This window comes from Oryzias latipes, chromosome 19, assembly GCF_053564925.1.
Source record: "Oryzias latipes strain Hd-rR chromosome 19, Olatipes_Hd-rR_3.1".
NCBI classification, from domain to species: domain Eukaryota; kingdom Metazoa; phylum Chordata; class Actinopteri; order Beloniformes; family Adrianichthyidae; genus Oryzias; species Oryzias latipes.
In genome coordinates this window covers 3,422,668-3,438,599 of record NC_136255.1, presented here as the reverse complement: position 1 = coordinate 3,438,599, position 15,932 = coordinate 3,422,668, and the positions used below count along the sequence as shown (strand labels likewise).

Genomic DNA, 15,932 nt, shown 5'->3' with positions numbered 1-15,932 from the left:
AAGATGTCTCCAGCTCACACGGAGGCTGTGAGTTTTTCAAAGCAAAATTCCGCTTTTACGGTTTCCTTAGAAACCGTAAATGGAGTGTAAATTCACTCCATGCGCTGTTCTCTCCGTCAAGCAGCAAACCGGCTTTTCCAAACCCGTTGGTGACGGTGGACTTTTTTACGCTGCTTTTAACGATTGCTTTTAACTTGAAAGCTTCATCATATTGTAGTGGCGATCTGGTGCACGTTGGGTCTAATGGCACCAAAGGATTCTGGGATGCGGCCGGGCATGCGTGTTTCATTTTGTTGAACCACGACTGAAGTGTCTAAGACCTGAAGTCAAGTCCATGCTGTTTGGCTGCTAAGAGGTGTGTTGAATATAAATGCCTTGTGCTTGGTGTTAGATAAAGAATTCAAACTATTCACTGAGTCCGAAAGTACGTACATGGCGGCCGCTAATTAAATCCATAAATTAGCCGCGTCACTGAATAAGCCGCAGGGCTGTAAGCGCAGGAAAAAAGTAGCGGCTTGTAGTCCGGAAATTACGGTACCTTATATAGCTCAATAAGCTTCAGACTCGCAGCAGCGCAGACCTTTGTAAAAACGACAGAGAGAAACAGAGAGAGAGAAAGGTGCACTTATCGGGCCACTTGTGGGCGGGATAAGTCCAACTCATTGTAATGGAAAACTGAAAGTCAGAGAAAAGGAACATGGAGGCATTTAATATTTAGAGTAGCTTAATTTCAGATTTGATAGATATGAATAAAGGTATATCAGGTTTTTTCATATCTAACTTTGAGCAGTGGCATATCCACATGTGTTCCCATTGTTGTCTGAATTCACTGTTGTCTGAATTCGAATGAAGCCAGCTTTATGTCTTGGACCAGAGTCACATTTTGTGCTGTTTTTGCCTGCGGAATTTGTATATGAGAGAAAAAATGTAAAGTAACGAGTAGTGAATTACTCCATACTCATTATGTAATGAATAAAGTGATTAAATTACAATTTTGCTCCAGTAACTACGTAAAGTAATCAATACGTTTTAGAAGTAATTTACCCAACACTGATGTTCAAGCCTTAGTTCTGTTTTAGGATTAGCTATTTGCACAATGCAAATACCATCTCATCTCTTTTGTCTTTTTTTCTTTTTTTGTTGAGTTCATCCATCATCTAAACACGCGTGACTTCCAAATCCACTGTCAGGTGAAGGCAGAGTGCACCCGGACGGCACGCCACTCCACTGCAGGGCCGTTAAATTGTCTTATGCGGGATCGTTTTATCAACTTTAATAAAGAATAATTTCGTTTGGAGACAGCATGAAACCAAAACTGCTTGAAAGTCAATGGTCTGTGACAGGACAGGACCGGCTTTGTTTGTTTTGCAGTCTGTGTGCAGATTAGAAGATGAAGACAGACAGAGAGTATGTGTGCTACCACTCTGCATCTCTACAGTAAATATTTCAATCTATTTATATCCATTATGTAAGCCTTATTGTTTCATTTGACAAACAGAACCAGAAATGGAAAAGAAATGGGTAATTCATTTGCAAAAGTCTTAGATTTTGAACAGGTGAACATTTTCAGGTCTTGTGTTTTGTTGAGGCAGTCAATAAAAATTTGGATTGTGGATGGAATCAAGTTGTGAAGGTAAATCATGGGTGAGTCCTGAATACAACTGCAGTTAGACAGATTCATTTCCTGCTGTTAGCACAGCACTGGTTTCCAGTTACTATTGTTAGCTGTGATAATGCATGTAGGAGGGGCTCACACTAACATTTGAGTGCAACAAAGCTGCTGTGGAAAGCAGAGACCAGGAAGCTGGGAGCTGGGGGGCCACCAGTGGAAGGCTGCATAGCACAGCAGTGTCACACCCTGCACTGTTGGAGCCCACCAGGACAAACTGCTGCGTCCATGTGCCGCTTCAGGAGGGCTTTTTGAATGACAGCTCTGTCCTCTCCTGAAGACAGTAATGCCACAAACTCCAGTCATTACTCTGGTGCGGCGCCAGATCTTCAGTTTTACTTTTCTTAGCATAGCGGCGTGGAGCATTGCACACATTCCTGGAAGAACAGGGCAGAACTGGCTTAACAGCCTTCCCTCAACTTTGCTGTAAGCCTGTGGGCTTCACTGCAAAAGCCCAACTAGACGGTTGAGTTGGCCCAGAGATCCAAATACAAGTGAATTATGACTAGTGTCAGTTATGATCTTCATACAACTGAAAACACCCTTCACTGACAGTGACACATGGATGGCGTCAAAACACTCATGCACTGTTTTCGTATGAAATGCCACAGAATGCTGGGAAATGGAGACAGGAAACACCAACACCCTCAGGACTCGCCTTCATCGTAACTCTTCTACCAGTTAGATTGCTGCTAACTTTTCAGCTTACGTTTTTTGACACTTTTTGCAAAAATATTTCAAAACAATAAAGATAATTGGTAAGCAGTAATGTTAAGCAACTTTTCGGGGGACCCTTTGGGGACTCTGATTTAAAAAGAGCTTCAGTTTGAGTTTTTCTGTTGCAGGGACCTCTGTGTCAATGCCATTTTTCAATACCTAAGCTATCTGTCCCCAGCCTTACTTTGCTCTTCTTTAATGTCTGGCTATTCCTGACAGAGAAATACAATTTAATAAAAAGTATAAGTCTGTCATAAAAACTGGTGTGTCCTGAATATAAGAATACCTCTTGAATGCAACTTTATTAGTTGTGTCCTTGAATCATTAGATGTTCGGTTGCAGAAAGTAATGCGGAGTGGCATTGACGACCTGTAGGAACACTTGCACAGTGAATCCATCTTTCCATAGGACTCCTGTTGTAGTCTGGGAAACACAGCTTTGAAGGTTCTTCTTCTGTTCTTCACTGGCCTTTTTCTATTTAGGGGTTAGGGGGAAAAGGCGTCACGCTTGATTCAGGGGACGTTTGGCTGCAGAGAGCCTCACAAATACCAGGTCAGTTCATCCTGGTTGAACTTGATTCAAACTGTTTGCACTGAAATGTTCTGTTGATAACATTTCAGTCAGACAACTCGTGCAGTAGAGAATGATTTATTTCCATATTTTTTTTTTAGTTTGGCATAGGGCTCCATTCAGATACATAAAACAAAGATCTCAGTAGAAAACTTGGGGTATTAAACCAACCCTAACGGAGCCCACAGGTGGAAGCCGGGGAGGAAGGTGGGGCGACAAACGCAGCGATCGTGGAAATGGATGAAGAGGGCGTAGAGCGCACCCCTGGTTCTTAAGTAGGACGCGGAACAGGTGAGTTAATTGGGCTGAACTGCCCGCAGGGAGGAGTAACCAGGAAAACGCACTGCTGAGCTGCCTGCCTGAAATTCTCCCAAGGTCGTTCACTTTGAAAACTAGGACCACATTTTCTGAAATAATATGTTATGTCACCTTGTTCAAAATATTTAACAAAATCTGTACTGAAAAATAAATCCTTCCGGGACTGATATGGAATTCAGAGTAGCGGCGGTGTGGAAACATTTGGAATGATCCCCAGCCTTATTACAACCAAAGTCCTCATTTATGTCTTTAGGTTTGTTGGAAGTCATGTGATGTGCATCATGTGACATGCTGGAGACACACACTCAAATGTCTCCAGTGTGTTGTAACTTTAGACAACATTTGTCACCAGAGTGCTTGTGTTTGTTTGAATATTTCATCCATCCTCTACTCCTGTTTAATGCCGTGCAGGGTCACATGGCTGCTGGAGCCAATCCCATAACTTCAGGTCCAGGGCGGGTACAGACACCAGGCCACTGCACAACAACACACTCACATCTAAAGTGTCACACAGCCACTACGTACATTTAGCACATATTACAGGGATGAAACTTGGTCACATGTGAACATACATGGAAGTGAGAAAAATTGTGGTTTTTTATGTGAAATTTTCACAGATGTATCAGGAATGAACCAAGTTAAAACCACATAAGAAGTATTAATAAACCACGCTAAGAACACGTAAACCAACGTAGAACATGAACCGTGTGATTATTGTGCTGTTTATATGTAATTCATTAGAGATTAATGCATTAATTACGTCATTTCAACGTGATATGTGCGCCGTATACGTGATCTAAAAGTTATGCATCTGCTGTTAATGCGTGAAAAATGTGTTAGACAAACATGGAACGGTCGTGGAAAGACACACATTTGTGTGTGTATCTCACGAAAAAACACACAATTAAGATTTATGTAATATGTAATTTATGTAATAATTGTGGATAAATTATGTAAAATACTGCATCATTCTCAGCTGACCAAAAATTCTGAACTGCTCGAAACCTATGGAGTGATATTTCTGCCACCATGTTGCACACAAAACTTTCTAAGTTTTTTGCTCAAGATTTTTTTTTTTGCTCAATTTTTTTTTTTTTTTGCTTTGAAAATCGTTTTTTGCAAATTTTTTACGTGCGTTGTGTCAAATCTCGCTTTTGTCTTATCTTTGATTTTGCTGACTACTTTGGCCGCGACTTAGCGTGATATGACTGCCAATGGCATCGCCAAAAAGAAATTTGCATGCGTTGTCTGTCATCTCACTTTTTTCCTATCTTTGCTAAGTTAAGTTTCGGTTTGACGTGACCAAGCTGCCATCAAACAGCTGCTGATTGGTCCAGATTCTAACCAATCAAGTGTCTCTGTCTCATATTGACGGTGCTCCGAGGCAGTGTTGCCAGATTGGGCGGTTTTTGTTCTATATTTGCGGGTAAAAATGGCTTTGGGCGGGTATTCATAATTTGGGCGGTTTTAGGGTCTGTTCGGCGGGTTTTTCCCCCTCATGAATATATAATAGCGGACTACGTTAGGCTGGGTGGCTGTTAAAGTCTTATGTTCTGAAGCTCCGTGAACGCACCAGGTAGAGACGCTTAATGGGTTCTGTTATCTAACCTGTTGTTGGGGGTTTGCCGCCCGCCCCTCCTCTTAGAAGTTGCGTTGTTTAAAGGTGACACCGCGGTCGCGTGTGGGCGGAGCTACGAGCTAACGTTATGGTCTCATCGCTGCATGTCTGTGTTTATCAGTGCATGGTAGACACGGTGAATGAGGAGAGATCAGGTTTATTATTTTGAAGAGTTCTACTTGGTAATCATGTTTCCATGTTTGAGTTCATGAGATCGTCCCAGAAAGTCTCTGCTTCAACTCCCGCAGGGAAAGCTGCGTGTGAATCTGACGCCCCTGTTTCCATCTCTCTGACAGTTTGAAAAAATCTACAAAAGCTGTACATTGTTGTTTCTCCCAATCATAGATAGATAGATAGATAGATAGATAGATAGATAGATAGATAGATAGATAGATAGATATGATTGTGCTTTTAGACTGGACAGGTAGCTGTGGAAAAGCCAGTCGAGTAATATCCCCTTTCTACATCTGTGATTTGTGAATGTGTAACCATCATTCTTTTTCTTATTACTGTTGTTCATCTGATCCCAAACACGTGTGCAGCATAAAATCATATGTGCTTTAAATCTTTTATTGTTTTGTTTTAACAAACAGACCTTAAAGAAAATCACACTTTTCACTAATATTTTGCTCTGCAGGATTCACAGATTACACAGTTTATCTGCTGATGTAATGTCAGCAGATAAACTTTACAGTTTCAGGAGATCCTCAGCCATAAATTCACAAATCTGACTTCATAAAAATGAATGAATGCTAAAAAAAAAGAAAGTATGAATTTTTATGAATTATTTAAAAAATAAAAACGTCTTCATCCAAAAATGAGCGTTAAAAAGAGCTGGTTCAGCCTCTGAGCCTCGTTAGCAGACACCATGTTAGATTCACATGGCGATTTGATTGGTTAAAATCTGGACCAATCAGCAGCTGTTTGATGGCAGCTTGGTCACGTCAAACCGAAACTTAAATTAGCAAAGATAAGAAAAAAGTGAGATGACACACAACGCATGCGAATTTCTTTTTGGCGATGTCAGTGGCAGTCATATCACGCCAAATCGCGTTTAAAGTAGTCAGCAAAATCAAAGATAAGACAAAAGCGAGATTTGACACAACGCACGTGAAAAAATGTGTTTTGCAAACGCAAAAAACATTCTTGAAAGCAAAAAAAACATTTTTGGAGCAAAAAAAAAAAAATTTTGAGCAAAAAACTTAGGAAGTTTTGTGTTCAACTTAGAAAGTTTTGTGTGCAACATGGTGGCAGAAATATCACTCCATAGAAACCGAATTCACGTAAAGACCCGTTAACTGAAACCCTCGACGGACGTCTGAGCACATCGAGGAATGACGAACCCAAGAAGCACCTATGGATGACGTATATCACACATGAATCACCAAAGACTGACATATCATCATATGTGGAAAAGGCCCAAAATATATGTAGTGGCTGTGTGACACAGCCTTAAGAGACCATTGAGATAATTTAGAGTCAAGTTCAAGCTCCACACCGGAAACTCCCAGCAGGAATATTACTGTGGTAGATTGTCTTTTTGCGTTTTTTTATGTTCTTCCAGAGCAAACAAAAAACAGTAAACCCATGAATACCCAAAAACGCTCCTCTCATTTTGTTTGAGGAGCAGAGTTAGTACTTGAGTTTAGCCTTTTGGTAGCAGGATCGTATTGATTCCTATGGACCCTTCAGGACCTCATTTGAACCCAGTCTTCATAGGCGGGGTGGGGTAAGAAGGCTTAAGCCAGGTTCTGCCCGTAGACAGAGGAACCACCCTCACAGGGCGCCCATGGTCAACAAAGTGTCCAGCCGGTACAAAGCCAGTTCCTCACCTTCACCTGGAGGGAGCATATTTGGGTCATTGTCTCCTCTCCCCTTAGCTTCATTGCTCTTTACACTCACATACATTCTGGAGGCCTACACCCTCAGGATCAATGAAAGGATCTCCAAAAACGTCTTATTTACAAAATAATCCAGATGATTTAAACTTTGATGAAGAAGATTTTTAAATACCAGCTTTTTCAAAGCTAATTTTGCCCATGTGGGCTTTAGAGTTTAACAGAATTTGTACATTTCTTAATCAAATAGAACACAAACGACAGGGAAAAGGGAAATGGAGTGGGATGATGATGGACTGATGTCTTTTGCCTGTTGAGCTATGCTTCCTGTCCATGCTGCAGCCGTACTCGTGTCACGCCCAGTTGGTTTTAGAGCGCGGGCAGCAGAACGTCTGCGCTCACCAGTTTGTCTGACGGTGGGATGATGCTTTCTTGTGGAGGAGCAAAAGTCTGCAGGATCCTCTTTGCACAACGTTTTCCATGCAGCTGTGCAGCCAAACAAACGGTCACACACGGGAGTTGGATAGTCTAGAGCTGTGTTATCACATTCACTGGTGTCCACGCAGCGCTAACAATGATGAGACATGACTTTCTATATGACGGAAAACCTGTTGACCCGAAAACAAGCCATGTTCACTCTGCTTCAACCACCTTTGTTTGCTTCCAGGAAAGAAGAAACCAGTGCTCAAGCTCTCCAAGGAAGTGTTTGAGCAACCTGCACCTGCCGCAGTGTAAGAGCTTCATTCATCTCTACATCCCTCTTTACACAATCTGAGCTTTTAAAGCCCACATTCAATGATGGAAAATGTTCATATTGTGTTACTAGGAAGCTCCGTTTTTCCTGAACTCATTTGTTTCTAAACTATTAAACTTCCATCAGCTTTTTTTTAAAAATTAAAATCAGATAAAGAGATAATTGTCGATTAAAGATGATTTTAATGGTTCTGGTTAATCCGGGATCAAAGCTCCTTCACAGGATAAGATGGCAGGTCCAGGATATGAGGCTGAACACCGAAACTGTTCTAGTTCTAGAAAACCCAGATCTGTCTTTGTTTTGCTCGACCACTTTTCTGAATGAGAAAAGAAGGATGTGAAGTGGATTATGCTCACATCAGTGATCTTTCTGCACAATCTATGTGGGCTGTTGTTTCTTTGCTGATTGTAACCAAACTTGTTTTAAGTGCCTTTTTCTTCTCTTTTTTTGTCTTTCTATATGTTTTAGGCCGCCCAGAGATCTGGACTCAAAGGCTTGCGTAACAATTGGAGAAAAGGTCATTTGATTTCTTTTTCTTGGTTGTGCTTCTTTTCTTATCCTGCTCACAAATAGCCCAGTGTTTCCTGAGCCACACTGGCGCTTTGGTAAAGGGACAGTCCGCCTTAAGGAGCGCCCTTGTGGAGAGAGTGGAATGCCTTTTATTGCCCCACGGGCAATAAAACTATTGATGATTTTAAACTCATCAAATAAAAGGAAATTTCCATTGGCAGACCTGTCTGATATTTCTCCACCTGGCCTTCAGTCCGACGTCTTTCCTTCCCTTTCTTCTTGTAAAACACGCTTGTGGGGCAGCTGTGGATGTTTAGATAGTGATAAGAGCTCGGCCTCTGAGCTGTTTGTCTTGTTGCTGTGTGCGGAGCAGAAATGTGAGGTGAAGGCAGACGACCTGGAGCAGATCTGCGAGCTCGGCAGGGGCGCCTACGGCGTGGTGGACAAGATGAGGCATGTGCCCAGCGGTCTGATCATGGCTGTTAAGGTGAGCCAGCTGTTAAAGCTCATTACTCAAGAAAGTTTGTCCAGAATGTAGAGCGCTCATTTTGTTTTTGAATCTGCCAGTTTATTTGAAATACTCAAAATCCCTCATGCCTGCTTTTCTCACCCTGTCTGGGAGAATAAAACAGGAAATGTTGAAGTTGTTTGCTCTCAGAATTGTGGACTGAAGCGATGGAACAGAGAACAGAAATACTTTGGAGGCCATTGTTTCCCCCGTTGTTGTTTATTTTGTAGTTTCCCTGTAGAGCAGTAGGTGGCGGTCTTATTCTGTTGTTGTAACTGAAGCTGCAGCAGCTAAACACAGAGATCTGTGTCTGTTTTGTTATCATGAATTTATTGGATCGGACTAAGTAGGTAGTCCAACAACTGCTCAAACACAGAAGAGTGCGAGCAAAAATTGCAGCCCTGTGCAGTCACAGCTCTGAGAAGGTGCAGATCATTGCTACGCCACGTAAAGTTCCTCTCCAATCATCTTTAGGTCTGTTTTTGTCGATGACGTTTTTAGCCAAAATAAAAAATCCGAGTTGTTTTCTAAGACATAGTTTCTGCAGAGCGGCAGGAGTTCATTCAAGATTCACCTCTGAATTTTGGGTGGGACTGTTTGTGCCGAAGTAAGCCTCAGCTGATATCCCATCATCCCTCTGTTTACACTCTCTTCCGCTAGCTTACAGACCCTCACACCCCCATTCTGACATGATCAGATCTATCCATCCGTAGGGTTCTGATCCTGATTCCAGCTCAGAATAGAGCAGAGTAGGAGACTTAGGCCCCGCCCATTTCAGTTGCGTCACAAAAATGAGCTTTTTCAAACGGCCTGTTTGTATCTGCTTCTGATTCATCCTGTTTATCTAAAAATACACAGTTTTTTTTCTTCTTAATGTCCTTTATCATCAGAAAAATGCCACAAAAACGCGTTCAAAACACCAAAAAACACCATTTGCATGGGAGTGGGTCTCTAGGAGGGAAGCTAAAGAGTCAGAGAGCAAACAGGCAGCAGAAGGTTTCCAGAAGCAGACAACAGTTTTACTGACTGTGGTTTTCTGTCTGCTGTCAGAGGATCCGGGCGACAGTGAACACTCAGGAGCAAAAGAGGCTGCTGATGGACCTGGACATCTCCATGAGGACTGTGGACTGCTTCTACACCGTCACCTTCTACGGGGCGCTCTTCAGAGAGGTAGCGCTTCCTGACGCAACACCCGGAGCATTTAGAACATGCCAGCTGGAGCAAAAGGATCACTGAATAAAAACATTTGAGAAATACTTAAATACTCGAAAGAAGGACACAGTTTCTGCATGTTTCATTGTATTTATCAACAGAAGTTGGATCATATTTAGGGTTTCTATGGTTCTCTCATTGATATAAACACATGTTCATGGTTTGTTTGGATGTCAGTCTGTGTCCAGAGTTTCCCATTGGCAGCTTGTTGTAACACCAAAGTCATGGCAAACCTTCCACTAAACACAACTTTAGAGTTCATTAAACGTGTTGAAAATGAAACAGAACCAATAGCACACAACGTCCGATCAGAAGTGTTTGACGTTCTGTCAGCAAATGTTTTTTTAAAATAAGAAATTTAGTGTCAGAGAGTTATTGAGTCACGCCTGATGGTTGTTCGCTCCGGTTCATCTTCTTCCACTTTAACAGAGTTTGCACAATTTTAAAGCTTTTAAAACATTGTTGTTAGAACAAACTTATAGATATATAATAACATTTAAAAATTTCTCCAAGTTTTTGAGAAAGTTTTGTGTTCATTTTGTGTTATTTTAGACCTAAACAACAATGAGAGGATCTCAGAGTCTGCATGAATGGCAGAAGTTGCAGACACCAGAGCCAAGAACTTTACCTTTCCTTTTTAGGAACTTTCTTTCTTCCTGTTCCGGTAAACCCAGAGACACAGACATGAAGGACATTTTCTGCATCATTATGCTTAAGCATGTCTCACATCGGATGTAAAGTATATTTCTATAAAAGCTTTAGGGATGCCCATAGGGTGGATAATCATCGTAATGCAGCTGAGGGGATTCAAACTCTTCACCTGAGGAAAGTGACATGAGTAAAAAAAGATGAGAAGAAATTCTGCTTCTTTAAAATCAAAACGGTGTTTAGACCGTTAAAAAAAGGGAGACCCAAGAAGCTCTGTAATCAGATTACTTTTGTGATGCAGGTCACCACAATCCACTGCTGCTTCTTCCATCCTGCGGATACAAAATAGCTCCAATGTTTCCTGCAGCTGTGAGGAAATGTTCAGGATTTCCCTGTGCCACTCTCACACTTGGAGAGTCCGGCCTTCCTCGTTCAAACTCTTTTCCGATTCGGGGTCCTGATCTCATTCGTCTCGTGTGTGTTGCCAGGGCGATGTGTGGATCTGCATGGAGCTGATGGACACCTCTCTGGACAAGTTCTACAAGCAGGTGATCGAGAAGGGCCTGACCATCCCCGAGGACATTCTGGGGAAGATCGCCGTCTCGGTGCGTTGGCTCGCTGAGAGACATCAGCGATTGCAGCTTTAGCTTGTCCCTTCAAAGGCTCCATGCGTCTGGACACCGTTGTCTTCTCATTAAGGAGCTCTGTCGTTACAGATAGTAAAGGCTCTGGAGCATCTGCACAGCAATCTGCAAGTCATACACCGAGGTAAGAGCGGAAAGACTCTCCGATGGGGTCTCACTTCTTCCTTTAATGACTCTTCTGATGTTAAAGCAAGATTCTGTCTGAGATGCAAACGCATTTAAGGAGAAACACTGCAGGCTTTTTGCAGATGTTTTTGGGATGTTTGTTTTTGGGATGCCAAGCCTCGGATGCAGCAAAGATCCTTTAGATATGAGGTGTTCCACATTGCATCCTTATGTGTTAAAGAGTCCATTATCTGCATCTATAGGCAGACACTAATACAACAACTAAGCTATTAGTTAGTTAACACAAAAGCATTCTATATTTACCTAACCCTCTACCCAGGGTGCTTTGCAACAAAAGAATCCCTTCCAGAGGTTATGGTAAATGGTGTATACTTATAAAGCGCTTTTCCACGCTCTTTCAAAGACCCAAAGCGCTTTACAGTCACAGTCCCATTCACCCAGTCACACACACATTCACACACACATTCACACACTGGCGCCAACCTTCCGTGTTCAATGTCTTGCCCAAGGACACTTCGACACATGGGCGTGCAAGGCGGGAATCGAACCTGCAATATTACGATCAGGGGTCGACCGCCCTACCGCTGCACCACGGCCGCCCCATTACCATTGGTTATGTTGTAAGTTGTGTGTTTAAAAAGGCACTTTGTGTGTCTTCTCTTCAGACGTGAAGCCCTCCAACGTGCTGATCAACACTCAGGGTCAAGTGAAGATGTGTGACTTTGGCATCAGCGGCTACCTGGTCGACTCGGTGGCTAAAACCATGGATGCGGGCTGCAAACCGTACATGGCGGTAAGCAGGAGGAAACCGCCACGATGGTGGGAGTCACAATCAACCCCCAGCAGGAGAAAGATGAGCATGAATGACACGTGCTCGTTGTGTGAGAGCTGTGCACGTGACAAAACTAGACCCCGGTCCAGTGCACCAAAAGCTGCTCACGGCACAGGCAGCATCAGCGTGGTGGGCATGTGGGAGAAACGACGGAATAAGTCAACTGATTTTGAAAATATTCATAAAGAAAAAATGTTTTTTAACTAGTTCAAGAGATGGTTTTATGAAACAATTGAGCTGTGTGAGTTTTTGGGTCCAGATTAGCAGTTTGGGGAAAAAAAAACCCCGTCTCTGAGTGATGTCATGTCCTGCAGCCGGAGAGGATCAACCCGGAGACCAACCAGAAAGGCTACAACGTCAAATCTGACATCTGGAGTTTAGGAATCACAATGGTAAGTCATCACAGAGGAACAGAACACGCTAAAGAGCAGCAAACACGTTCAGCTGTTTTACAGGAGATATTTGGCTAAAAAGAGATTTTCCTTTTTTTTTAAGGCATTTGATGTTGGAACGTTCATTTCTAAACCATATTTGGGATTGTTGGGATATTTAAGCAGGAATTTCCACTTATTATGAAGAGGAATAAACCACGTTTACACCCCGGTCTGGGTGAATACTCCATTCTGATTGGCTGCTGGGTGTGGATTAAAAAGAGATAACGCACAGTGATAACCGCACCCCTAAAAAAGTAGTTCTGGTCACGTAGCTTAAATGTTCTGTGTTACTGCGCTGGCTTCTTTAAAACAAACTTTTTCTTCATCATCTGGACAACAACAAGCGTTAAGAAAAAACTTTCTCTCTGAACTGATGCTTTATTAAACACATGGGGATCATCAGATGTTACTTCCTTTGCCGCTGCAGTCGAGGTTGGTGCCGGCTGAGCCGGCAAAGGGGCGCACCACGCAACAAAAGTCCACTTTTTGTGTAAAAAGCGATCCAAACCAAACAAATAACAAGAATAAAGGACTAAAACTGGTTGAATATTTATTTGTTTTGTAAATGACTGTGGCATAAGTGGGTTAATGGCTTTTTAAAGTATGCATTATCAGAAAGGAACGCATGACGTGGAAGCCTGAACCATCCGACGCGTCGGATGGTTCAGGCTTCCACGTCATGCGTTCCTTTCTGATAATGCACATTTCGTTGCCCATTCTGTTGTAATTTGCTGTCTGCAAATGAAAGAGTCACATTTCATGTCTAGAAACTCTGATTCCAGATAAATAAAACACAAACAGGTGAATAATTCTGGTATTTTCTGAAACTTTTTTAAAGTTGGGAATTTAAAAAAAAGATAAAAGTTTTCTCTGATGTGAAAAACAGAACAGGGGCGCACCGTTTCCAGTATTTAGAAAGACATGTCACTCGCAAATCTTTCTGTTTTCTTTCATCAAATAGCAGTTGTCATTGACCGTTTTTGTCAACGAAAACGTGGTGAATTCTTGCTGAGCAGATCTGCGTTCCGCTGTCCTGCGAGTGACTTTTCTTCCCCCCCGGCCTTCCCAGATCGAGTTGGCCATCCTGCGCTTCCCGTACGAGTCGTGGGGAACGCCGTTCCAGCAGCTGAAGCAGGTGGTGGAGGAGCCGTCGCCTCAGCTTCCTGCCGGCCAGTTCTCCCCAGAGTTTGTGGACTTCACCTCGCAGTGGTGCGTCTTTGTCTGCTGGCCTCAAGTTTCCCATGATGCTCTGCTTCTGGAATGAGATTCCGGACGGGTCCTCATTTTTGCTTCTTCATCAGAACTTATTCCTAATGTATAATTAGCAGGAGTATTTTTTAGTTTGATCTTACTAATATAGAAGGAATTCAAATCCAACTCTAGACCTTTGCTGCGTTTCCTCTGAAGCGCCATCAGATGTTATCTTGGATGACGCTGGTTCTTGCACGCTGAGACTGGACTGCGTCTGCCTGGTTGCAGACTTTTGCAAAGGCATATTTACTGGCAGGCAGAGCTGGAGTTTCTGTTTCATCTGTCTTCAGATGAAAATTATCCATAAACTTTATTTGTATTGCACCTTTCAAGATAAAAATCACAAAGTGCTTCACAGTAAAACACAGGAAAAAAAAAGAATTAAGAAAAAAGCAGTTTTAAAAAAATGTTTTTAGCTGCTGTGTTAAAGAAAACACTGAGTCTGCAGATCTGAGGCTGAGAGGAAGGCAGTTCCAGAGGGATGGAGCCACTGCTGCAAAGTCTACAACAACCAGCAGACCCTGGTCACATGACCTCAGGGACCTGCTGGGAGTGGACGGCTGCACACGGTCTTTTATGTAGACCGGTGCTTGGCTGTTAAGTGCTCTGTATACTATGTTTTTTTGCTTAAACGTGAAGATGGAGTTGCAGTAATCAAGACGAGAAGTTCTAAAAATGTGGATGAGCATCTCTATCTCAGAACGCGACGCGGACTCAGTTTGGCAATGATTTTAAGATGATAAAAACAAGAGTGAACAAGTGACCCAACATCAAGGGATAAAACCGGGTCTGGGGTCACCCCGAGGTTCCTGACAGACGGCTTGATAGAGGAAGCAAGGGGACCGAACCACTGCAAGGGGGGGAGGCAACTGTCAGGAGCACAGACTAAAACCTCAGTTTTGGCTTCATTTAGTTGGAGAAAGTTCTTATTCATCCAACTCTTGACTGAATCCAGACACCTCCGTAAAATCCTCAGTATTTTAGAAACATCCTGGGCTTTAAAAGACACATAAAGCTGATGAACTCTTTATGAACGCCTCTGGAGGCTCCACGCCGGCTCGGCTGTTTACTGACGGTTATGAAACAGTGACTGAATTCAGGGAAATGTCTTTTTTCCCCCTTGCAGCTTGAGGAAGGTCTCCAAAGAGCGGCCGACGTACACAGAACTGATGGTGAGTCTTTCTTTGTGTTCTTCTCTTGTAATTTGGTTAAGCTGACACTAGGGGGCGCACCAATGCCTCTACTTTTTAGGACTTCTACTTCACGTCACAGAACCCTGGCACTCCGATTCTCAATAATGTGTGGTACAAAAATAAAAAAGCATGCACCTGCAGAATAACACAATGACTAAATACACAGCGAGAGTAAATGTGGAGGTGATGTTTCAGCTGTGAAGGTCCTTTTCTGTCCTCAGAGTGAGCCAGGTCCAAAGACAAACTGTGATCTCCGTCAGAGGCATTGAAATGCACAGGAAGACACAAACATTACCGAGTCTGAGGTCGGACCAGAAACAGAGAATAAACGAACTTGAAAACATGAATCCACATAAAAACAGAACCTGTCAACGCGCCGGTCCCGTCTTTGCAACTTTTCTCAGACGACCAGGAGAATCACGGCCACCATCGCCTCTGCTAGGACGACAGTCAGTTCTCCATGACGTCCCTCTCATAGCCCAGTGACCCATGAATGGGGCTGATAAGGTTCTGGGTCAGTCAGTGTCACGACTGGACTTTATTTGTTTTAATAATGCATGTTAAACCCATAGGCTAAATCACTAAAATCGCAGAAAAAGATAAAAAATAGACCAAATAAATATCATAAAACAACCAGAGACATCAATTATTAAAAGTTTTCCCAAACCTTTGATACACGTTAGAAGACGAGCTGTTAAAGTGCAGCAGGCAGCAGTGAAGAAGTCCAGGTGAGGACAGGAAGACAGAAAATAGTAAGGCAGCTGCTGGTGTTGTTGGCTCATGGAGGCCAAAGCAGCAGCAGGAGTCAGGAGTCAGTCTTCATGTTCCTCAGAAAGTTGAGATCTGACTGCACACGGCGGGATTTTCAGAGATGTGAACCAGACGGGATCTGCGCCTCAGGTTGGACCACATCAGGAACTGGTTCCTCTCTGAGCGTTTGAGGCGGTTCCCCAGGCCCGACGATGCCAGAATGGGCCGAATGTCGGCGTAAAATGCAGTTCTGAGAGCTTTTGTTTGTCTTCAGACCCGTCCGGAACCACCAGAACCTTGTTGTTCTGTCAGATTGCATCCCCTCCCGTTTGTGACGCTT

The 15,932-nt window shown here is 43.0% G+C and overlaps 1 protein-coding gene across 2 annotated transcripts in view; it reads left to right on the top strand.

Annotated features, from left to right (window-relative positions):
• Positions 1–15,932, top strand: part of map2k6 (mitogen-activated protein kinase kinase 6) — a 43,697-nt gene that overhangs the window by 22,534 nt on the left and 5,231 nt on the right. For both annotated transcript variants that reach the window (XM_023949369.2, XM_078938143.1), the window contains exons 2-11: positions 7,398–7,461; positions 7,953–8,001; positions 8,368–8,481; positions 9,553–9,672; positions 10,851–10,967; positions 11,079–11,130; positions 11,798–11,925; positions 12,279–12,356; positions 13,468–13,607; positions 14,776–14,821. In XM_023949369.2, coding sequence (XP_023805137.1) covers positions 7,398–7,461; positions 7,953–8,001; positions 8,368–8,481; positions 9,553–9,672; positions 10,851–10,967; positions 11,079–11,130; positions 11,798–11,925; positions 12,279–12,356; positions 13,468–13,607; positions 14,776–14,821 — 908 coding nt within the window. The remainder of the gene's footprint in view (positions 1–7,397; positions 7,462–7,952; positions 8,002–8,367; positions 8,482–9,552; positions 9,673–10,850; positions 10,968–11,078; positions 11,131–11,797; positions 11,926–12,278; positions 12,357–13,467; positions 13,608–14,775; positions 14,822–15,932) is intronic.